The 24169-nt window shown below is 33.1% G+C and overlaps 3 protein-coding genes and 2 pseudogenes across 10 annotated transcripts in view; 2 read left to right on the forward strand and 3 right to left on the reverse strand.

Annotated features, from left to right (window-relative positions):
* The window catches only part of LOC105233578 (FERM domain-containing protein 5), a 753696-nt gene that overhangs the window by 608344 nt on the left and 121183 nt on the right, over positions 1-24169 (forward strand). The window lies entirely within an intron of this gene.
* LOC109579258 (uncharacterized) overlaps positions 1-24169 on the reverse strand; it is a 464513-nt gene that overhangs the window by 112601 nt on the left and 327743 nt on the right. The gene's annotated exons all lie outside the window — the stretch shown is intronic.
* On the reverse strand, positions 1501-3758 carry LOC125780346 (tigger transposable element-derived protein 1-like). The gene is made up of 2 exons (XM_049462566.1): positions 3464-3758; positions 1501-3400 (listed from the first exon to the last, which is right to left on the reverse strand). Exon 2 carries the CDS (start codon positions 3390-3392, stop codon positions 1632-1634), a length of 1761 nt encoding a protein of 586 aa, XP_049318523.1. The 5' UTR covers positions 3393-3400; positions 3464-3758; the 3' UTR covers positions 1501-1631.
* Positions 7797-11354, reverse strand: LOC125775521 (NADH dehydrogenase [ubiquinone] 1 alpha subcomplex subunit 9, mitochondrial-like; annotated as a pseudogene).
* On the forward strand, positions 17617-17815 carry LOC125775897 (small nucleolar RNA U3; annotated as a pseudogene).

Consider the following 24169-nt stretch of genomic DNA (forward strand, 5'->3'; position numbering starts at 1 on the left):
CTGAGAAAACCTCACAACTGGTTTGTGAGGTTTATTTTATGAAGCTTGCTGTGAGTTTTATTTTGTGTGGTTATTCTTGCTCAAACCTCACAAGAAAAAAGCAGAAAACACTCACCATATGAGTTGAAAAGCACTTTGCTGTGAACCAGCTGTGTTAGAGAAACATCCAGGACGAAATAAAGAGATGTACAACCAAGAGAAGTATGTAATTATTTTTAGAATCTCAAAATGTGAAAGAACAACTTAGGAGCATCTGCAGCATTACATCATATTCAGGGATGGGCACCATCACAATCAAACAAGCATCACAAAATGAGATTGTGTTAGTGCGCTTACTGTGGGACCAAGCGTACCAGCAACCAAAAATAATCAGTCTGCTTGCAGATGTCGATCGAGCGGGTCTATGTCGCACGAAGCCGCAATGCTACGAATACGTATGTATATACATATGCACATTTTTAAGAATATGTGCATAAACCATTGAATATAAAATATAATTATTTTTCATTTCAAGCAAGAATAAAATTTAAGTTATTAGTTAATTATAAATTAGTAATCTAATTCATTTAAAAACTTAAAAATAAATTAAATTTGTGTATGAAAAGAAAATATAAATCTATATTTGAATTCATCGAATATTTTAAATATATAACGAAACTTCAATAAAGTTAAAGCTATTAGAAAATGAAAGCTATTATAATATGAAATATTATGAATACACATTTCAAGAGGTCAGTTAATTTCAAACAATTATCCGAGTGTCAAAAAAAAAAAAGAGTTCATTCTGTAATAAATTTATGAAGGTTATTTATTTCTTTGTGAAAGATTATAAAATGTCTTTTAAATTTTGCTTAAATACAAAATTTAAAACTTTTTGACATAACAAGCACTGCGGCTTCCCAGAATTATTCAAAAGAAAAAAAAATTCAAATTCCCACTCTGTCTGAAACGTTTTTTGGTCTTCCATGTTTATACTCGCATATGTGTTCATTTATATACGGCATACAACTCGTGCGCATCAACCTGCTCAGTTCAACTTCTGATTGCAGACTGATTTTAACATCGCTTTGTTCCATCGTAAGTGCTCGTTTTACGCTCTTCGCTTGTGCGTGTTAGAGACAATCGGTGTGTGTACGTATACGATAGCTTACGCTCTTTTAGCACCTGCTAAGACTTTGCCCATGCCTGATCATATTATTTAAACATAAATATATTTTTATTCGCACATATATTAAATAATACATACATATACATACATAACTATATGTCTTTTTACTTATACTCAGAACGTAGTAAAATGTACACCTAATTCTGTTTTTACACGATAGAATGGTTCCCGAGAAATTCGTGTAAAAAAAAATCGTGTAAAAAAAGATACTGGTCAAGTACAAAAATAATAGATTGGTTCTAGACCTCAAAAAATAAGTTACAATTAGACTAAATAATATAAAAAAATATTGTTGTAGTTATTTTAAGAATTTATTTTCGTTTTAATTTATTAAATGAACTAAATTATAATAAAATAAATTAAAATTTAGATTTCATAAAAAAAATAATATCAGAAATTCATTGCCAAAAAACTTAAATAACATAAAGTACAACCATAAGAAAAATTTAAACATTAAACAATTTTATTTATTGTCACTGTCTGATAATAAACGTAAACGTTTGCGAAAGACTACAATATCACTGCCATCACTGGAATGATTTTGTTGATCATTATCATTTCTAGCCGACTGTGTTGGGACATCAGTAGATTTTTGAACGAAATCAGTTATCTTAGATTGAGTTTTATTTCGCGTTAACCCATTATAAACTTCCCTGTAAGATGCCATTAATGATTTCAGTTCACGTTGAAATTTGGCAGCTCGTTCCTCGTCATGATCATGTTGTTCAAAATGACTACCTAATTTTGTAGCGAGATCAAGACCTTCTTTAATTAGAGATGCTTTCAAAATTGGACGATCTCTTTCGTCACTGTCACTATGTTCTTTATCATAACGAGTCTCAAGGGTGAATTCGATAATTTCATTTTCGCTCAAGCTTTCATCTACCAACAATTCTTCTACATCTGCTAACGATAGGTCATCGAATCCATCCCCACCGATTGCATTGGCCATTGTTATTATATCAGCAAGTTCAGCGTTATTATCGATAACAGGATCTTTGCATTTTACGCATTCTGGCCAAATATTTTTCCAACACGAGTTCAAAGTTGATGGCTTTAATAAATCTAACGCGATCTTGACTTGATTAATGCAGTCCATTATAGAAAATTTTTTCCATTCATCTATGACTGATGATTCCTCATAATTATCAAGTTTTTCTACAACATAATGAAATGAACTTCTTATGTAATACGTTTTAAACGTAGCAATTATCCCCTGGTCTAGTGGCTGTATAAGGGAAGTGGTATTAGGCGGCAAAAAACAAAATTGTACGTTTGGGTGCTCCAAAACTGGATGGCCTGGTGCATTGTCTAGAATCAAAAGAACTTTAAATTCGAGACATTTTTCTTTCATGTAGCGCCTAACTTCTGGGATGAAGTGCTTCTGAAACCACTCTGTGAAAATTGCACTGGTTACCCAAGCCTCTTTGTTCGCCATCCAGTGTACAGGCAATTTATTGAAATCTACACTTTTCATGGAACGTGGTCTTAAGGCACGATGTACTAGGAGTGGCTTAAGAATACGTTCTCCTGAAGCATTGGAACAAAACAACAACGTAATACGGTCCTTTGCTACTTTAAAACCACCGGCTGTTTTCTGCGATTTTGCTACATAAGTTCTTCTAGGCATTCTCTTCCAAAAAAGGCCGCTTTCATCTAAATTCCAAACTTGGTCTGGAGTATATTCTCCATCTTCAATAATTTTTTTTAGTTTTTCGGGAAATTCTTTAGCAGCCAATTCATCAGCGGATGCAGTTTCTCCCTTAATTTTTATATTGTGGAGAGCGTGTCTTTTTAAAAAACCAGTCATCCAACCAGTACTTGCGGAAAATGCATGTTGTTTTGACTGAGATGATGTATCTGGATCAATTTCCTGGATACGTTTATAGATTCTTAATGCTGTCTGCTTGATAGCAAGTCCGTCTACTGGTATTCTCTTTTGGGATTTGTCTTCTATCCAGATTACCAAAGCTTTTTCCATTTTCTCTTTAACAACATCCCTTACATACGATGATGACTTTGCACTTAATTTTGTTCCAGAACATACTGATGCTCTAATTGCCGTTTCATTTTTTTTAATTGTTCTTACAGTAGCTTCATGGATTCCGAAATTATTTCCCACAACCGTTGCGCCTTGTCCCGTTGCAAGTTGATCTAAAATTTTGATTTTGGTATCTAAGCTGATCGCTTTCCTCATTTTTAATGCAGGAGAATTATGTAACATGGGTATGGCTACCAAAATATATTTTATTAATCAAAAATGCAAAAATCTAAAATTAAATATTTGAAACTAACCTGTTATTGGTCTACCAAAATTATATGAGCTTCTACTTTATTTTACTTAGCACTTGTTAAAAATCAGAGAAAACTAACGATCTTTCAATTATAATTGTCAAATAGGAACTAAATTGTGTGTACAATACATTATGTACGTTTTTACTTTTTCAATAATTCGGGGAATCCCGCATTAGTCAGCTGATCAAAGTTGCCACTTTACCAGGAAACAAAAACACGAATTGTGCGTTCACAGTTTAAATGTCAAATATCGGGCAAAGTTGCCACATATGAAATTTACCATAAACTGTGAATACAATAATTGAAAAAAAAAAACGTGTTAAATCCAATAATTCATGTAAAAAAAGTAATTTTGTTTTTTTTGTATTCGTGTTATTTCAAATTATGTCGTGTAAAAATAGAAATATTTTTTTCGTATTTACTCGTGTTATTTCAAATTCGTGTAAAAATAATTCGTGTAAAAACAGAATTAGGTGTACAAAGACCGTAAGTTACATATTTATTGTAATAGGCCAGGGATGGGCATATTAGCCCTCAGTGGCATTTTATGTGAGGGGATCATCGCGGTCAAACATGAAGAGGGAAGTGAGAGCAACGTATTTTCCCACACCATGTTTACAAATGAGAGCGCACGCATATATGGGAAGTTGCACTGTGGGTAATAACTGTAAAATTGCCTAACAATTTTAAGTTTCTTTGTAACTACTATAAATTTATAAAATGTAAAACAAATAACAAAAAGTATAATAAATATTTGATTTTAGTAATCATTTTTTTAATATGTCTTTATATCAGCATTTAAAATATATAAATTTGGTTTAATCTCATTTACTATAGCTCCACGCAATATTGTACCAAGTACCAAAATTTAAATCAGATAACCTACTTCTTATTTTATATATAATTTTCGAAACAAAAAGTTTCAAACCAGGTTATTTCTTTAAACTTCCTTATAAAAAGTAATTTCAATAATAACTTCAGTTTATGAACCACTGTTTCTTTAAACACATATGACCAGGCATGGGCAAAGTCTTAGCAGGTGCTAAAAGAGCGTAAGCTATCGTATACGTACACACACCAATTGTCACTAACACGCACAAGCGAAGAGCGTAAAACGAGCACTTACGATGGAACAAAGCGATGTTAAAATCAGTCTGCAATCAGAAGTTGAACTGAGCAGGTTGATGCGCACGAGTTGTATGCCGTATATAAATGAACACATATGCGAGTATAAACATGGAAGACCAAAAAACGTTTCAGACAGAGTGGGAATTTGAATTTTTTTTTCTTTTGAATAATTCTGGGAAGTCGCAGTGCTTGTTATGTCAAAAAGTTTTAAATTTTGTATTTAAGCAAAATTTAAAAAGACATTTTATAATCTTTCACAAAGAAATAAATAACCCTCATAAATTTATTACAGAATGAACTTTTTTTTTTTTTGACACTCGGATAATTGTTTGAAATTAACTGACCTCTTGAAATGTGTATTCATAATATTTCATATTATAATAGCTTTCATTTTCTAATAGCTTTAACTTTATTGAAGTTTCGTTATATATTTAAAATATTCGATGAATTCAAATATAGATTTATATTTTCTTTTCATACACAAATTTAATTTATTTTTAAGTTTTTAAATGAATTAGATTACTAATTTATAATTAACTAATAACTTAAATTTTATTCTTGCTTGAAATGAAAAATAATTATATTTTATATTCAATGGTTTATGCACATATTCTTAAAAATGTGCATATGTATATACATACGTATTCGTAGCATTGCGGCTTCGTGCGACATAGACCTGCTCGTTCGACATCTGCAAGCAGACTGATTATTTTTGGTTGCTGGTACGCTTGGTCCCACAGTAAGCGCACTAACACAATCTCATTTTGTGATGCTTGTTTGATTGTGATGGTGCCCATCCCTGCATATGACCAAATGAGTCTTATGAGAGCGCAATGTAAATAATTACCCAACAACCCTTCTACTACCCGCCAATCGAAAAGGCTAGCCAGTCAAAAACGCTACTCCCTTCCTTCCTTTTCCTTCCTTATCGTCAAAATGTGTGCACAGTCAAAAACGTGGTAAAAACGCAGAAATCAGCCATCTTTGCTTTGTTTTCATTTGAACAATGTTGCCATTGCCCAATACGCATATATAGTTTTGAGCACATCTTTGTTTTCAATTACAATTTTTTACAATATAAAATATCAAAACTAAAAACAAACTATTAAAAATAGTTTATATATTTATAAATAATAGCATTCGACTCTGATTTTGAGTTATTTTAAGAAAATTTCAAACATATTGAACAGATTGAATTATAAAAGTTGATAATTACTGCAGTATATCGATATTGGCAACCCTGCGTTGTGAGAGAGCAATCAGCTGAGACGTTTGCGACGGCAAAAATCCAAATGTCGCAGATTCTCACGTCATCGTCACGTCAGAGAGAAGGGAGTAGCGTTTTTCACTGTTCAGTTACATTGCGCGCCCATAAGATAGGTCGTGCCAGCTGACGATTCTGCGTTGTTCACTAACTAGCCTAGAAGAATTTCCAACGACTCAGCTGATTGTTCTCTCACACCGCAGGGTTGCCAGGCTCGATATACTGTAGTAATTATAAAAATTGTTTTCATTATATTTGAAATTTTCTTAAAATAACTCAAATTCAAAATCTAATGCTATTATTTACATATATATAAACTAGTTTTAATAGTTTGATTTCAGTTTTGATATTTTTTATTATGAAAAATTATAATTGAAAACTTAGATGTGTACAAAACTACATATGTATGCACATTGAGCAGGGATGGGCACGACCAAAACCAAACGGCGCTCATAAAATGACATTGTGTTAGTGCATTTACTGTATGACAAAGCGAATCAACCAGGGATAATGGGATGCCCAACTTATTCCAGTGTGAGAGCGCCTCAAAATAAGCGTTTTTTATAACATTTTCCATTATGGCCAGATTGAACAAAATAAAAATTTTTGGGCATTTTAAATTAAAATACCCAACATTTATTACGATTGCAAATTATTATATATTGGACTTTTAATATATGGCGAAACTACTTAATTCCTTTTTTATGATTTTATGGTATATTAAAACAACTGACTTTCGATCTTTCAATACTTAATAAGGTGAATTAAGCCTGTTAGTTCTCAGTTAATAAATGTTTTTAATCAATTGTAATGAAAATTAATTCTATTATGCATCAAATTACAAAACGTTTCATGAAATATATTTAAATTTCGCATTTCCTTTGATTTTCATTGTTTTAAATTTTTATTAGCGATTTTGAACGGCGGCAACAAATTCCTCCGTTCACATATATTTTTGGTATAATTTCAATCTGGCCGTTCCAGTCATTCCAATTGCCAAACGTCAACACCTACCCAATCCAGTCAACTGTCAAAGTTCGGTAGGTGAGCGGCTCTCACATTTCCAGTGACAGGAGAGTTGGGGATCTCTTTATCTCTGGAATCAACGATCAGAAATAATCAGTCTGCTGCAGAGATAAAGAGATGTCCAACTCTCCTCTCACTGGAAGTGAGCGAGCAATTGCTAAACGTCAAAACCTACTGAACTTTGACAGCTAATCGAGTTCAGTAGGTTTTGACGTTTAGCAATTGGAATGACGAACGGCCAGATTGAAATTATACCAAAAATATATGTGAACGGAGGAATTTGTTGCCGCCTTACAAAATCGCTAATAAAATTTAAAACAATGAAAATCAAAGGAAATGCGAAATTTAAATATATTTGATGAAACGTTTTGTAATATGATGCATAATAGTATTATTTTCATTACAATTGATTAAAAACATTTATTAACTGAGAACTAACAGGCTTAAAACCTTTATTAAGTATTGAAAGATCGAAAGTCAGTTGTTTTAATATACCATACATAAAAAAGAATTAAGTAGATTCGCCATGTATTAAAAGTCCACTATATAGTAATTTTTATTCGAACTAAATGTTGGGTGTTTTAATTTAAATGCAAAAAAATTATCATTTTGTTCAGTGTGGCCATAATGGAAAATGGAAAAAAAAACTAATTTTGAAGCGCTCTCACACTGGAATAAGTTGGGCATCCCTTTATTCCTGCAGTCTGCTTGCAGAAGTCGAATAAGTAGGTTTATGCTGCACGAAGTAGCGCATGCTACATACGAATGTACATACTTGTATGTACGACGTAATTTTGTAATATAAAATAATAATATTTTATAATGAATAATTCATATTTAACTTGGATAGAATACTTCAATTACCGAAAAAATATTAATCCTAAAATTTTAACCAAAAATTAATTCATTCTTCACTATAATATAATATAATTGACGACGTCATTATAATCTAAATCAAAATATGATACTTTCATTCACACAGCTTTGAACGATATTAACTTTGCCATATTTATGTATCCAATACGAGTACTCGCAGATACGTACATTCATAAATCATAAAGTAATGCGTACAAGTCTATTCAGCTTGACTTTTGATCATGGTATAGAGGAGTAGGGAAAGTCCCATTCACCATAGAAAAAGAGCCATTCACAGTCCTTAAGCTACCCCTCAAGTGTACTTTCACAATAACAACATCATGGCCACCTCTGGTGAATAAGGGTGGCGAGAGGTTAAAACGGGTTGCAGAAAGCAAAAATGCTATAATATTAAATTATAAATTTATAGTACTATATTTGTACATTTATAAATACTATTTTCAATTTTTGTTATAGAGTAAAGATTTTAGCTGTCATAACAAAAATTAATTATACCTTCATGATATAGATAAATATGCTATAGGTACATTTTTAAGCGTTTCAGTTAACTTATTCATGGACAAAATGGAAATTATATTTGATAATGAGTGGACCATAAGAGATAACTATTGTGAAAAATTTGATATTACGTACCATAACAATTCGTCTGAACAGTAAAACACATTTTTTTATTGTAAGATAAATCAAGAGATAATTATAATAGCCATGTTTTCTATATTTTAATTATAAATTTTTGTAATCACAAACTACGTACACGTCAGAATTTAGCTATACGCCGGCGATCAGGAATCCTACTCATTCCCAAATGGAGTGTTTGATTATCCTAACAGATTTACCACACTATTTTTTAGTTCTAAGCTAAGTTTTTAAATAAAAAGGGTTCTTAAAGAAATTATTTTTTGAATTTGCAATATCTATATAGTAGTAAAAAGTAGTTTAAATTAGCTCACGCAACACTATTATATATATATAGCCAAATTACATTTATTTGTTTTTTAAAGTTTAAATATCAATATTAGCCAAATTATATTTATTTGTTTTTTAAAGTTTAAATATCAACTTCCACACCATTCATAATCGACCATAATTCACTAGATGTAAAGACGAATTGTAATTCGCGTAGATGCAAATGTTTCTTTTTCAAATCGCTGCTTAAGGTTGGTACGCAGCTCTCAAGTAATTGCTCAAGAACAAAAATACATTATTTCTCAAGTAATTTTGACAGCTGGTTACGCATTGTGCATGATCCACATTAGAAGAGCAAGATAGAATAAACAAAGTAAACAAACTTTGTGCGTATGTATGTATGTGTATGGTAACACAAATATTTTCATTGAGATTTAAGGAATGTTTTTGATGATTGGTTGGTTTTATGCAACATTTCAAAATGGAACATACTTTATAATAATGATTTCAACTAATTTAGAATGAATTTGACGATTATTTCGAATTTCCTGCAAGAAACAATTGTTGATTTGATGTTTCTTCGCAAAACCAGGTTTGCCATATTCACATTTTATTGAAAAAAAGTATTAAAAATTAGTACTAGCTTTCTTAAGAGCTGCGTACTAGCACAAGTAACTTTATCGCAGGAACGTTTCTGGACCGTTTCTTAAGCGTTTTTTTATATGAAGTTTTTACGTTTCTTGAGAGCTGCGTACTAAGCTTTAGTCACCAACGCTGCCAACTTTCATTTGATGGGTGTTGTTTATTATTTGCGTAGTTCATCCCGATGTTCTATCGGTTTTGGTGGAGCTGGTTCCCCCCACTCCCCAATTCGGCATCATGATATTGCGCAGCACGATATGGTCATAATTCTCATGGTACTTGCTCTTCCATGGATTGTACGCCAAAATTCTACAACCACGGTATGTTGGAGGGAACGACATCGGTAATACATTCGTGAACTTGGCTTTCAATAAGAAGGTAGGATCACAACACATGTCTTAATGACGGTATCCCCACCATTTTTCAACTTTACGCATAACACGATGAAACCAGTCAATTAATTCGCTCAACTGGTAACGCTTTGGTCTGCAAGGTAGGTGTTTAGCTATTAGAAAGTATGTAAATTCAATTTTGCTCAAAACCTACCCAACAGCCTGATAAACCTGACCAGCAGTACCGGGATTCTAAGCGCAATTTACAATAGGTTATGCAACATCCGAATGTGCTCACCGTAGTATTTGCTCTTCAAAAAGTTGCTTCCACCCTCAAGCACAAAGCTCATTGGTTTGGGACTAGCGTTCTACACCAGCTCCTTTGCTGATTCTATAAAGAATTTAAAAAATACATGGTAAATCTTTTGATATAAAGTTTAATTTTAGCTTACCTAGCAATGCGATGAGCATCTTACACGAGAACGCCATTGAATTTAAAATTTTGTCTCGAATTCACGACCAACTAATTTGATAACTACATTTGAGTACTTCACAGCATCGCGTATCGCTTTTTCATCTCTTAAATCATAAAATTGTAACAGCACCAGACCCATTACGCAGCAATATTAACGTGGCCATGTTTGGTTATTTCGTACATTTATTGGAATAAAATCGCAGCCGATCTGTTGTTTATCGTCCCATGAAAATTGTAAACACTTTTTATAGATTCAAATAACTAAATAAACCATCGCAAAGGATTTAACCATGAAATAAACTAAAACAATTTGTCTTTGCAAAAACCTTCGTTACGATAGCAAAAATGTAAATATGGCTGTGAATGAGCATAATCTAGACCCCACTATTCGGCATGGTTGCTTATTTGTTCGTAACATTTTTCTGTGGTGAGCATTTATTGACTTACCACAGTTAAAAAGAGGCATAAATAAAAAACTTAATTTTTCATGTATTTGCTCATATTGTTCTCATCTTTAAGAATACATATTAAAATAAAACGATTTTCTTTTGAAAATATATTAAACTTTTACACATAACCAATATTTTTGGGACAACTTTTCCATAAATTTTAAGAAAATAACACAATGCAACCATTTTCCGGTTAAAAGTCGGCCATCTTGGATTCAAATAGAAACTCAACCCCGGACTACACTTGGCGTTTCTACAGTGGCACCTCTCAGCTGTGCCTTTGTTTACATAACATCAGCTGATAGTGACCTTACTCCTCCTCTACCTTGCTTTTGATTGCAGACTGATTTCACTATCGCTTTGTGACAAAGTTCGTCCCCTCGTATGTGCTCGTTTTACGCTCTTCGTTTGTGCGTGTTAGTGACAATCCGTGTGTATACGTATACGATCACTTACGCTCTTTTAGTACCTGCTATGACTTTGCCCATCCCTGGTATTGAGTAATGGCAACATTGTTCGAATGAAAACGAGAACAAAACGCTTGCCGCTCGTGGCGAGGTGAGAAGATGTTTCTGCCATTAGCGTTTGTATTCTATTTGTGTGCTTAGCGACTCTCAATCAATAATGCCATACCGCGCAAATATATTTTTATTTGATGATTTCTTATATTTTTGAAAATATGTGCTCCCTTTCTATAGCGCATATTATTATTTTAATACATTTCCAGAGGCAACTTAGATTTTTAAAATTTAACAAAACAATTGTAGAAAAAAACCTCAATTCTTTGAATATTTTGATAAAACAACCAAACTGAGAATATCACAAATCATATATTTATATAAGCATTTTCATCAAATGGAACTGCAATATGTTTAAACACAATATATAAATATAATGGTCACAAGTATCTTTTCTTTTTGATATATGCAGATATGTACGTATAAAAGCCCACAACTTGAGAAAAGTTTGCCCAATTGTAACTAAAATGAATTTTTACAACTGGCATCACCACCATTAACTGATCTATCACATGTACAGTGGTGTGACAACTATAGGTGTTGTGACGTTTTAAAATGCGCTGTTTTCTTATTAAATAAAATTGTTTTTAGATACAAGTATAACTTATATATTTTTTCCTAACAGTGATTAGAATTTCTCACCATGCAAAGGTAAATAAAAACAAATTTTAATGCGAAACTCTAAACCCTGCAAATTATGTTTACCTCTTTTTGTTCACACAACTGTACAATTCCGATATGAAGTAATTTTCCGCTCTTTAATTTGTGTACAATGTCAGTATTGCCGCAACCACTCTGCGATGAGCATTAAGTTACGGAAGAATGTAATTGATTTTTTTCGCAACTTGATATGCCCTTCTCTCCGTAAACTGATATTCCCCTCATCTAGCCCCCGTGCGCACTTTGCGGGCTAAAAATGTGCCCATCCCTGTAATAGGCAAATACTTATATTTATAATAGATAACACCTTTAAAATACTTCCTCCTTTCTGTTTAAATAAAATAATTGCTAATTTTTCAATTATATCGAAATTAATAAAACAAACGCAACCGATTTTGCATTGTGAGGTTTGCTTTCAGACATCATAAATTCGTGAGGTAATTGTGAGCGGCATACGGTAAACCTCAAAACTCACAAAAAACCGACAATAGTGAGGGCACGAGAAAAGGGTTGATAATTTAATCACTTCACTTCTTATTTTTACCGATTAAATTGTTATCAAACCAGTATTACAGATTCTTATAAATGGATTAAAGTATAAACTTTTGCAAAGTTATACTGAGTAGAGAATGATGTAGGTAAACTGTCTACGATTTCAGTTGTTATTTTCGAACTGTATGGTACTCTGATAGGAAAGATCATTGTGAAAACAGTTTGAAGCAATACCAACTAAATCTAAAAATTTAGCAATTAAATAAATTTTTAAAGACCCAACCCTAACATTTTTTCTAAAAACTTAGAAAACCTTCTCCGATTAAGTTCAGTCATTAATATCTGAATATTTTGTTTTATAACATTAACCAAAATCAGAGGTTTTAACTCTTTTTTTTTTAAAGCATGATAACTAAAATTAGTAATGTTAAAATACAATTCTATTAATTTTGCGTTAAAGTCTCTTAACATCGAAAACGTTATACTCCAAAGTATATACGAGTATACGATATCACTGCAACATTTTTACATCGTCGGTATGCAACGTCAAACAACATTACAAAATTAAGTGTTGTATATTTTAACGTTATAGAACAGTGTCGACCAAACTACCACACGCACAAAATTATACAAATGTTAGTTAAGAAGAACAAGAAGCGAAGCAAGCAGCGAAACAAAAAGTAAACAAAGCAGCTACACCGAAAATAAAGAGCAACTATAAAGGCCACCTTTTTTTTGTTTACCCTTTTCTTCGGTATCAACTGCTTTGTAAATGTTCATTTTTTTTAAATTCGCTAATTTGTTTTCTCTTTCGGAAATTTCAAGATTAGAAATATCTTTATGAGAATTTAAAAAATGCTTTTCTAAATTGAAAAGACGCTTACTCTTAAAAGTACTCTTGCACAACATACATTGCGCAATATTATTATTATTTTCATACATAAAAAATTGATCCATTTTTTTGCTCAGTGCAAGAACAAATTTTGCCGTAGCGAGTGTCTAATTTGCTGCGAAGCTTCGGGCATGTCGGTGTGAAACAGGCATGGTCAAAGTCTTAGCAGGTGCTAAAAGAGCGTAAGCTATCGTATACGTACACACACCGATTGTCTCTAACACGCACAAGCGAAGAGCGTAAAACGAGCACTTACGATGGAACAAAGCGATGTTAAAATCAGTCTGCAATCAGAAGTTGAACTGAGCAGGTTGATGCGCACGAGTTGTATGCCGTATATAAATGAACACATATGCGAGTATAAACATGGAAGACCAAAAAACGTTTCAGACAGAGTGGGAATTTGAATTTTTTTTTCTTTTGAATAATTCTGGGAAGCCGCAGTGCTTGTTATGTCAAAAAGTTTTAAATTTTGTATTTAAGCAAAATTTAAAAAGACATTTTATAATCTTTCACAAAGAAATAAATAACCTTCATAAATTTATTACAGAATGAACTCTTTTTTTTTTTTGACACTCGGATAATTGTTTGAAATTAACTGACCTCTTGAAATGTGTATTCATAATATTTCATATTATAATAGCTTTCATTTTCTAATAGCTTTAACTTTATTGAAGTTTCGTTATATATTTAAAATATTCGATGAATTCAAATATAGATTTATATTTTCTTTTCATACACAAATTTAATTTATTTTTAAGTTTTTAAATGAATTAGATTACTAATTTATAATTAACTAATAACTTAAATTTTATTCTTGCTTGAAATGAAAAATAATTATATTTTATATTCAATGGTTTATGCACATATTCTTAAAAATGTGCATATGTATATACATACGTATTCGTAGCATTGCGGCTTCGTGCGACATAGACCTGCTCGTTCGACATCTGCAAGCAGAGTGATTATTTTTGGTTGCTGGTACGCTTGGTCCCACAGTAAGCGCACTAACACAATCTCATTTTGTGATGCTTGTTTGATTGTGATGGTGCCCATCCCTGGTGTGAAAAAACGATCGCTCAACTGTAGGTGTGAAAAAACGAAGACTAAAAATAGTAGGAGCTGGTCGAGACTGTTATAGAACAATTTCACTGCAAAGTTTATTTGCAGTAAAATGTTTCATTTTGCGAGCGTATATCTAAACAAATTAACAACTATTAGTAACTAGACGTACTAGTTACTATAATTAAAGGCAGCACATATGCTCGCTTCGTCTTTAGTTTTTAGTGTTTAGAAAAACAAGTTTGAATAAAGAACACTCCGCTTCCGTAGAGCTATAAATATTTTTTTATATTTCGAAACCCGCAAATACATCGTTGCAAATATACATATGTATATGTATGTACAAATGTCAAATAGCATCAACTTTATTTGTGATGCGCGATTTTCTCTGTCACTGCGCACTGACTACCAGGTCTGAATGTCGATTAAAAAGGATACGCTAAGTTCGGGTGCAACCGAACATTTAATACTCTTGCAACTTGCAAGAATCAAAGCCAAGTAAATACTTTAAAGTGTAAAACCAATCATACAAATATAGAGTAAAGTCAGCCAGATGTTCGAAAATCCTGACATTAGTTATGCGTATAAGGACACGACCGAGTTTTCGCTCAAATTTATCTATTTTAAGCAAAAAGATACACAGTTTTACACTTTTCTTGCGCTGAAAGCGCGTAGTTCTAGTTTTACTCGTCGCATCGGGTCATGCTATACCTTTTTGGAAATCTCATTTCACGCGCTAACACGTGTTTCTTTTAAGTCGTTCGTGAGTTATAGCGTCGCAAACATGGAGCAAAATAAAGAGAAAATACGGCATATTTCACAGTACTACTACGATCAAGGCAAAAATGCATATCAAGCCGCCAATAAAATTTTTGCAGTTTATGGACCTGATACAGTTTCCATTTCCACCGCACAACGATGGTTTCAACGTTTTCGTTCTGGTGTAGAGATGCGCCACGCTCCGGAAGGCCTGTCGTCGGAAATTGCGATAAAATCGCTGAATTGGTCGAAAGAGACCGGCATAGTAGTCATCAAACCGTTATAAACCATTTGAAGAAGCTTGGAGTCACTAAGAAGCTCGATGTATGGGTGCCATACGAATTGATTCAATAAAAATATCGCAAGACTTTTTTGACAACCCAATATATATTTACATATGTACATATATACCTCTATGTCTCTATCACTTAGTTTTAGGAGATACATTATACCCTTAAGTGAACCAGACTATAATACGCTGTAGCAACTGGTTGCAAGAGTATAAAAACAAGAATGTTTTAGTCGATAGATGTGTGAAACTTAACATCGATGTTATGCGATGCATCGAATAAAAACATCGATGCATCCAAAGTATAAGTTTTACCGAAAGTAATAAAAAATTTACTTAAAAACCTTAAGACAGCAAATTAAATTTAATTTGTTTATTTGTATATGTTTGTGAAATATACTTACTAAAGTTATGAAATAATATCTTTAAAGAAAGCTTGACTTTATAAATTTGAAATTTAACAGTTTTTATTAGAGAATTTAAAAATTATGGTATTCAGTAGTTTAAGTATGTAAAAATATTTTTAACATACCCAATATTCTTTTTCTACGCTTTGCGAAAATAGAATTTTATTCAACGATTTAAGTTTTAGACTATTTTTTTGCTTGCTTACTGTCTGACTAACTTTCGAAAATAAATGTTCGGTAGGAACTGATGTAGCAACAATTGTAAAGTATTTGAAAGCTACTTTATATAATTTAGGAATCTTATGACGAGGTTCGAACTATAGAAGAACATGTTTGAGTTTTTGAACCATGTAGAAATTTGATGAGGGTGACAATATGTTATGAGCTGAAGATAGAAAGTAGAGAATCTGCTTTTCTGAAAAAATTAATTTTTAGAAAATAGTTATTTCTTATTTTATGTTCAAAGAACTAAATATTTTTTAATTATGTGAATCTACCACTTTGATGGTACTTAATTCAATTTTAAAAGAAATGCAAAGATATCTGTCTACATATGCTAACAGTTATCATTAAAATGTTAACTAAACATATTCCAACATACATAGTATGTAATTAATTACTATTTTCCATGTTCTTATAATTTTTATCTTGAATATCATTTTGCTAAATTGCAATTTATGCAACAAAACAAAAAACACCCGACACTGGGATCATATGACAGAAACATCGTACCCGTTGCCGTTCCAAGGTTTTTGTAGAAATGAAAACTGAACTGTCAAACCACCAAAATGACAGTCTGTTGGTAGCAATATGTAGTTGCTACGACAATGGTATGCTAATGCTTAATGAAAGAAATAAAATCCAATAAAACACCTAATAAAAACATACATGCATCTTATAAATTATATTAGGGTGTGTTTTTTGAACTATTAATTTTTCTTTTCAGTACCATCATGAAATTTCCTTGGAAATACCCTAAATTCCCAGCAAATCTGAGCCCTTAATATTAACATTAAAATACACGAAAATCGTTTCTTTTATTATTATTATTTCACATTATATAAAAATAAAACACTAACAACAATTCTGGTCAAAATAATTAGGAGAGATACTTAAAAGCTAAATACATTTGCTGTTACCGTTGTCTTACTAGGTCGGAAGGCTTCTTGCGTTTCTACCCGATGACTCGCCCAGCAGCTTCGATGAGTCTGGAGGCTTCCTCATTAACGTGCTGTCTAAGCCTCAGTTCGTGAGATTTTGCTAATTTGGAAATTTCATTTACCACTGAATTCACGCCTAGATCACGGTGTAGGTCAGCAGATCTAATGTACCAAGGAGCATTAACTAAAGTCCTCGGTACCTTACTTTGAAAGCGCTGAATGCTGGCAACACAGCTTTGACTTGAGCAACCCCTTAGTTGTGCTCCGTAGGCCCAAACTGCCTTTAGAACTTGATTATATAATAACAGTTTGTTTTAAATTGAAAGCGTGGATTTCGTGCCAGCTAAGTGGTAAAATTTGCCAAATTTCATGTCAAGCTTGCTCCTTTTTTTGAAGTTATACTTCTTATACGATACCGGAAAAGGTTGCGATAGATTCAGGTTGCGCAACCTTGCTCAATATGAATCTAACGCAACCTTGCTCCATATGAATGTAACGCAACCTTGTCTGCGAAGATGTCCGAGCAGCAAGCGAAGCGGTGACAATCGGCGATCGTTTGTTCATTTCTTTCGGCACAGCTCGGCTTTTCTACCAACAACAAAATGTTGCCATGCTTATGCTGTTGTTGTTTTCGTAGAACAATGTTTCAATTTTTGGTTGGTGACATATTCACATGTGTGCGCATATGTATGTTTGTATGCTTGTGCATTATTGAAGTTATACTCCTTTTTCTTTCATTTGTCTTTCATTTCTGCGAATTCTCAACTATTTTGCGTATCTTTTGGTTGAAATACTCTGCGTTGGCCGTTGAAAATTAACACTATACTTCACGGAATCATTTCTGTGTGTCTTCGTTTCCATTTTTGGAAATCGACCCGCGATGACGAGGTATATCGTTTTATCTGACAGCATGAGGTTTAAGAAGTTCATTACTAATTTTGTCTTGTGGCATATTAGAAATGATGTTTCTTCGAAAATCGTTCGCTTACAACGGATAAAACGACTTCTGAGTGGTGATTTTAATGAATAAATTCCTTTTGGTTGAAATACTCTGCGTTGGCCGTTGAAAAGTTAAGACTATACATCTCAGGATCAATCATTCCTTTCATTTCTTCAAAAAAATTAATGACCTTTAGAAAAATGCATATTTGCATTATTTCGTTGTCATTTCCATATTCGTAGCAATAGAATTTCTATGGCATAAGTAAAGTAATGGCCTTCGATTGTCACCCCTTGCCGCTGTAGCAGCTTCGCCTACAAACATGCGTAAATATGTATGTATGTATACGTATGATCGTGAATACATATCGACGCAGATTTTTACGAGAAGCACCAGAAAGTTGTGCACCAGAGATAAAGAGATGTCCAACTCTTCTCTCACTGGAAGTGAGAGAACAATTGCTAAACGTCAAAACCACCTAAACTTTGACAGTTGACTGGATTGAGGAGGTTTTGACGTTTAGCAATTGGAAACGAGCGATGGCCAGACTGAAATCTTACCAAAAAAATATGAAAACGGAGAGATTTGTTGCCGCCGTTCAAGATGGCTAATAAAAATTTAAAACAATGAAAATCAAAGAAAATGCGAAATTTAAATATATTTCATGAAACGTTTTGTAATTTGATGCATAATAGAAATAATTTTATATTACAAATGATTAAAAACACTTATTAATTGAGAACTAACAGGCTTAATTCACCTTATTAAGTATTGAAAGATCGAAAGTCAGTTGATTTAATATACCATAAAATCATAAAAAAGGAATTAAGTAGATTCGCAATATATTAAAAGTCCGATGTATAATAATTTGCAATCGTAATAAATGTTGGGTGTTATAATTTAAAATGCCCAAAAATTCTTATTTCGTTCAATCTGGCCATAATGGAAAATGTTATAAAAAACGATTATTTTGAGTTGTGCACTTTATGATTTTTAGCTTTCGACATCGTCGCGAAAAGCCGACTTGTTGGCAAAGGCATGCTCGGGTAGATGTTACGGCCTCTGTTTTTATGAATGAAGCGCCAGCGCTTGTGGAATTTGCGCCTGTTTTTGTTGTAAAATTTACTACACTTGTTCTTCGCCAATTTGGCTGACATATTGTCTTGTGAAGATCAATTTTTTGTTGGTGACATATTCATATGTGTACGCATATGTATGTTTGTATGCTTGTGCATTATTTGTTTGGCAATGTATGCAAATATATGTACATATAAGTATATATGAATGTATGAGCATGCAAGTCAATGCGCGCACATGTAATAAGTATATTGATAAGTGATGAAAATATGATTTCTATTTCTTAACGCGCACATGCGTATACATACACTCATATGAGCATGTGCAGATACACACGATAGGATAGAAGATGTATGCCAATTAATTATGTCGTTTGTTTTTGGGCAACTACGGGCAACCGCCTCGTTTTCTTTATTACATTTTCTTAAATACAATATTTTGCTTAAGCCTAGATACAAATATTAATCTTACATTCTAGGTTTCATCTTACAATCTATAAGTTACATTTTTGGACCACCTAAGGCGGACAGTATTAGGAAAGTACCATATGGGTTACATATTTATAACAGAAATACAATATGTTCATGTAATATGAACTGGTGGTATTAACTCCCCCACCTCTAAATTGAAGCGTCCCGATTTAAAGGGATATAGTACGTGAGGCTATAGACTATTTTATCAATTTAAACAGTACCATTTTAAAATCTTAATTTATATGTACAATTTATTTAAATTTGACTCCTAGATACATTTTATATTATCTTTGACTTATAATTATTTTTTGTGTGTTATTGTGTTATTGTTTGAGATGGTCGTAAAAGTTGTGGATTTAAATGTCCATTGTTAATGTCAATTAACAGATTGATAATTGACGATTGTATATTTTCACATTCTGTCAACGTCATACTGAGTTGTGTTACCATCATTTGATAAATTAATGCCATCCTTTCGGCGTTGAGATTTTTTATTAATTTTGAGTAGAATAAATTCAATTGTCCATTCATCTTTACGAAAGTTTCTCGCACTTCTTCTTGTGATTTCTTCATAATGTTCAACGATGAATCAATGACAGACGTTTGCTTCTGAATCAAATGTTTTAAATTCCTCTCGTTGTCTAATAAATTAGTTAGGTCTTTCTCTAACTCCTTTCGATCATCTGCATCCATCGTTCCAAAAAGAATGTGATGAATAGTTCCTATAAATTCAAAAGGTGCTCGACGTGTCCTTTTTGGTTGTAGTAAGAGGTCATTATCCATCTCTAATGCTTTGAACCGTTTTTCTAGTGCTGAATTCATTATTTCACAGCTTGATTCGAAGTTGGTGAGGAGATGACACTGTTTTTTTCAGTCTTCCGATGTAATCAGCTATTCCTTTTATTTGGTTATAATAAGGTTCCATGTTGTAATACACCACTAAATTCCACGTAGACATCTCTATATCGATTATACCAGTTTTTTCCAGATATATTGCGCTTTTGTTTGGTATCTCATTGATTTGAATATCTCCACTAGTCATTGTTGCTATTGCTGTTTGCATCAATAAAAGCATGCAAGTTACTATTGAAATAGTTTTTATTCTCCTGCTTCTATAGGGTTTTATCTTTTCTCGTTCGACACTTTTCTCTTCTTCTTCAGAGTAAAGTGGACATATTTTATTGATAGGCCTTTTCACTATGCTATCTTGCGTCTTAATGGTTACAACTCTCACCATTCCATCAGATCCTTTATGCCTTTCAGTAATTTTTCCCATCGGCCATTTAGCTGGATGAGAAGTCTCGTTTCTTATCAACACAATTTGTCCTTCTTTGATGTTGTTCATTCCATTTATACCTTTGTTGTAATGTATGAAGATATTCCTCTTTCCAGATCTTCCAAAATTGGCATTTCATTTTTTGAAGAAGATTCCATCTATCCAATGTCGAAAGATTTCTTTCTTGAGATGGTTCTGGCGCACTCAATAAAGGTCTTCCAATTAAGAAATGCCCTGGAGTAAGTATACCGTCGTTTTCATAATCTTCTCCAGTTGTATAAAGTGGGCGTGAATTTAAAACAGCTTCAATTTGTGTTAACAGTGTAGTTAACTCTTCATATGTGAGAGTGTTATCTCCTATGATACGCTTAAGATGATGTTTCATAGATTTAACACCAGCTTCCCAGATTCCTCCGAAATGAGGACTTGCCGGCGGAATAAAGTGCCACTTAATGCCTTCTTTTTCCATTATTGGCGCAATAACTCTGTTATTGTTAATAGCTAGTTTTAAATCTTTGTCCAAGGATTTTGCTGCTCTAACAAAGTTTGTACCATTATCTGAATATATATTGGTACTTTTTCCTCTTCTTGAGAAGAAACGCCGCAACGCAGCTAAAAAGGCTTCTGTGGATAGATCGCTTACGGCTTCAAGATGAATTGCTTTTGTCGTCATGCATACAAAGACAGCAATATATCCTTTGTATGATTTTTGGCCTCTACCTTTTGAGCAGCGTATTTGAAACGGTCCTGCATAATCCACTCCGACATTATTAAATGGATGGTTGGGTATAACTCGATATGGTGGTAAATTTCCCATTAGTTGTGTCATCACTTCTTGGTTATATCGAGCACAACGTACACACTTTCTCACATACTGTTTTAGTTGACTCCTTATACGAATGATCCAGTATTCATTTCTGATGAGTGTTCTCATTAATTTAATGCCACCATGTAATGTTGTTTTGTGTGCTTCCTGGATGATTAACTTTGATAAATCACAATTTGTCAGTATGATTGGATGTTTAGTGTTATAAACGATTTCAGAATTTTGCAGTCTTCCTCCTACTCTTAAAATGCCATCTTCATCAACGAAAGGATATAATGTTGATAATTTGTTTTTTCTATTCAACACCTTGCCGTTTCTTAATTGTCGTATTTCATCATAAAAATCAAAATTTTGTTGTATTTTAATTACTTTCTTCTTTGCCAATTGCAGCTCGTCTACTGTTAAAGAATCTGTTGTTATCGTTTTTCTTCGAAGTTTATTTGTGAATCGTATCACGTATGCCATCACTCTAATTAGTTTTCCAAGGTCTGAAAATTTTTGTAGTATTGAGAAAAAGCCTTTCTCTTCCGTTATTGTGGTTGTAGTAACTATTTTTTCTTCTACTTTTTTCGGCCAATGATCTGCATTTAATTGAAGCCATGATGGTCCTTGCCACCATAAGCTGTGTTGTAGTAATTTTTCAGGTGATGTCCCTCTTGATGCAATATCTGCTGGATTTTCACTTGATTTTACATACTTCCATTCAGCTTCTGGAATCATCTCATTTATATCGTTTACCCTGGTGCGTACAAACTTCTCTTTGTTGTTTTTGTTTTGAATCCATGCCAATATAACCATCGAATCACTCCATGCATAAATTTTACACTGTAAGTTCAATGTCTTCTTGACTCTTTTTAATATATTAGCCAATAAATGTGCACCGCAAAGTTCCAATTTGGGTATTGTTTTCCTATTTTTAATAGGATTTACTTTGCTTTTGGCAAGCAACAGTGTTACTTGCTGCCCCACTTTTGCATAAATTACTGCTGCATATGCTTTGTCAGATGCGTCTCCAAACGCATGCAATTCCAAACTAGTGGTATTATTTGTACCGATCCAGCGTGGAATAGTTATTTTATCTAATATATCTAATTGTTTAGCGAATTTCAGCCATTCTTCTTCTAACTCTTTATTTAACGACTCGTCCCAAGATCCACCTGTAGACCAAAGTTTTTGCATGAAACATCTACCAACAATTGTTACTGGTGCAAGCCAACCAAGCGGGTCAAATATTTTTGCCAATTGTGATAGTATTGTTCGTTTTGTAATTTTTTCCACCTGTTGAGCTGCTGCTTTAAATTTAAATAGGTCACGTTTTGGTTCCCATTGTAACCCCAGTGTTTTTACTGAATCCGTTTCTTCGATTTGAATAATTTGATTATCTTCCCGTGTACGATTATCAATTATGCCGGAACTATTTGATAACCATTTTCTTAAATGAAATCCTGCACTCTGTAAAGCTTGTACCAATTTCTCTCGTAATTCTTTACATTTACAGGCGGTCGCCTGTCATGAGATCGTCCATATAAAAATCGTTATTAATGATGTCATGCACGTTTTTATCATCTTTACAGTAAATGTTACCAATTTCTTGTAACGTTCTCACTGCTAAAAATGGTGCTGCTGCTGTACCATATGTCACTGTTGTAAGTTTGAATTCTTTTATTTTCTCTTGACGATTTTCTCTCCATAGAATATACTGATATTCCTGATCTTCCTCTCTGACTTTTATTTGCCGATACATCTTTTCGACATCAGCAGTCATTACATAACGCCACATACGCCACTTTATAATGATATCTACAATATCTTTCTGTAATCTTGGCCCGATTAGCATTACGTCATTCAAACTGTGACCATTTGTAGTTTTTGCCGATGCGTCAAAGACTACTCTTAGTTTTGTTGTGGTGCTTTCTTTTTTAATTACAGCTTGATGGGGCAAGTAATATTTACCTTGACCCATCTTTTCAACTTCCTTCATATGTCCCATCTTTTGATATTTCCGCATGAACTCTGTGTAGTCGTCTTTTAGATCTTTTCTTGTTTCAAATTTCCTTTCCATACTCATTAACCGTGCGACTGCTGTCTTCCTAGATTCTCCAAGCTTTTTCTCCTTTTTGCCATCTGTTGAATCACGTGTTGTCGTTTTAATAAAATTTTGTTCACATATGGTATCTTCTGGAGTAGGCTCCTCTTCATCCTTTTCCATTTCCCAAAATCTTTCTAAATCATCCAGTTTAAAGGTTGTCATAGCTGCTACTATTTCATTGCTTTTGGATCTTTCAATATTACCAGACACAATCCAACCCAGCATTGTGGCTTGTCCTAGTAATCCATCAGCTTTAATTATACCTTTTTTCATTATTTTTGGATACAAATCAGCTCCAATTACTACATCAATGCGACTTGGTTTGTTGAAGTTTGGATCCGCTAGTCGTTTATTCTTCCATATATACGCCTTCTTTTCAAATTTTTTTATTGGAAGTGCTTTATGTAGTTTAGATAACACCAGAGCTTCGGTTTCTGCTAGAAACTTGCTATTAAATCTAGGTTTTATTTCGAGTCGTACTTTATGCCGTGAAACTTCTACGCATTCCGCTGAGACGCCGCTTATTTCGGTGGTTACCTTTATTTTCGGTAACCCTAACATTTGAACTCCTTCCTCAGAAATTAGAGTTTTCTGAGAACCACTATCAATAAGGGCTCTTAATTCCAACTCTCCTTTTGGCGTTATCACTTTTATTATTGCTGTTGCTAAAAATGTGTCTTCTCCTTTC

The sequence above is a fragment of the Bactrocera dorsalis genome, chromosome 1 (assembly GCF_023373825.1).
Source record: "Bactrocera dorsalis isolate Fly_Bdor chromosome 1, ASM2337382v1, whole genome shotgun sequence".
Lineage (NCBI taxonomy): Eukaryota > Metazoa > Arthropoda > Insecta > Diptera > Tephritidae > Bactrocera > Bactrocera dorsalis.

Bases quoted from the DNA above. Each gene is read 5' to 3' on its own strand.
- LOC125780346 (XM_049462566.1), bottom strand. From the start codon at position 3,392: ATGTTACATAATTCTCCTGCATTAAAAATGAGGAAAGCGATCAGCTTA.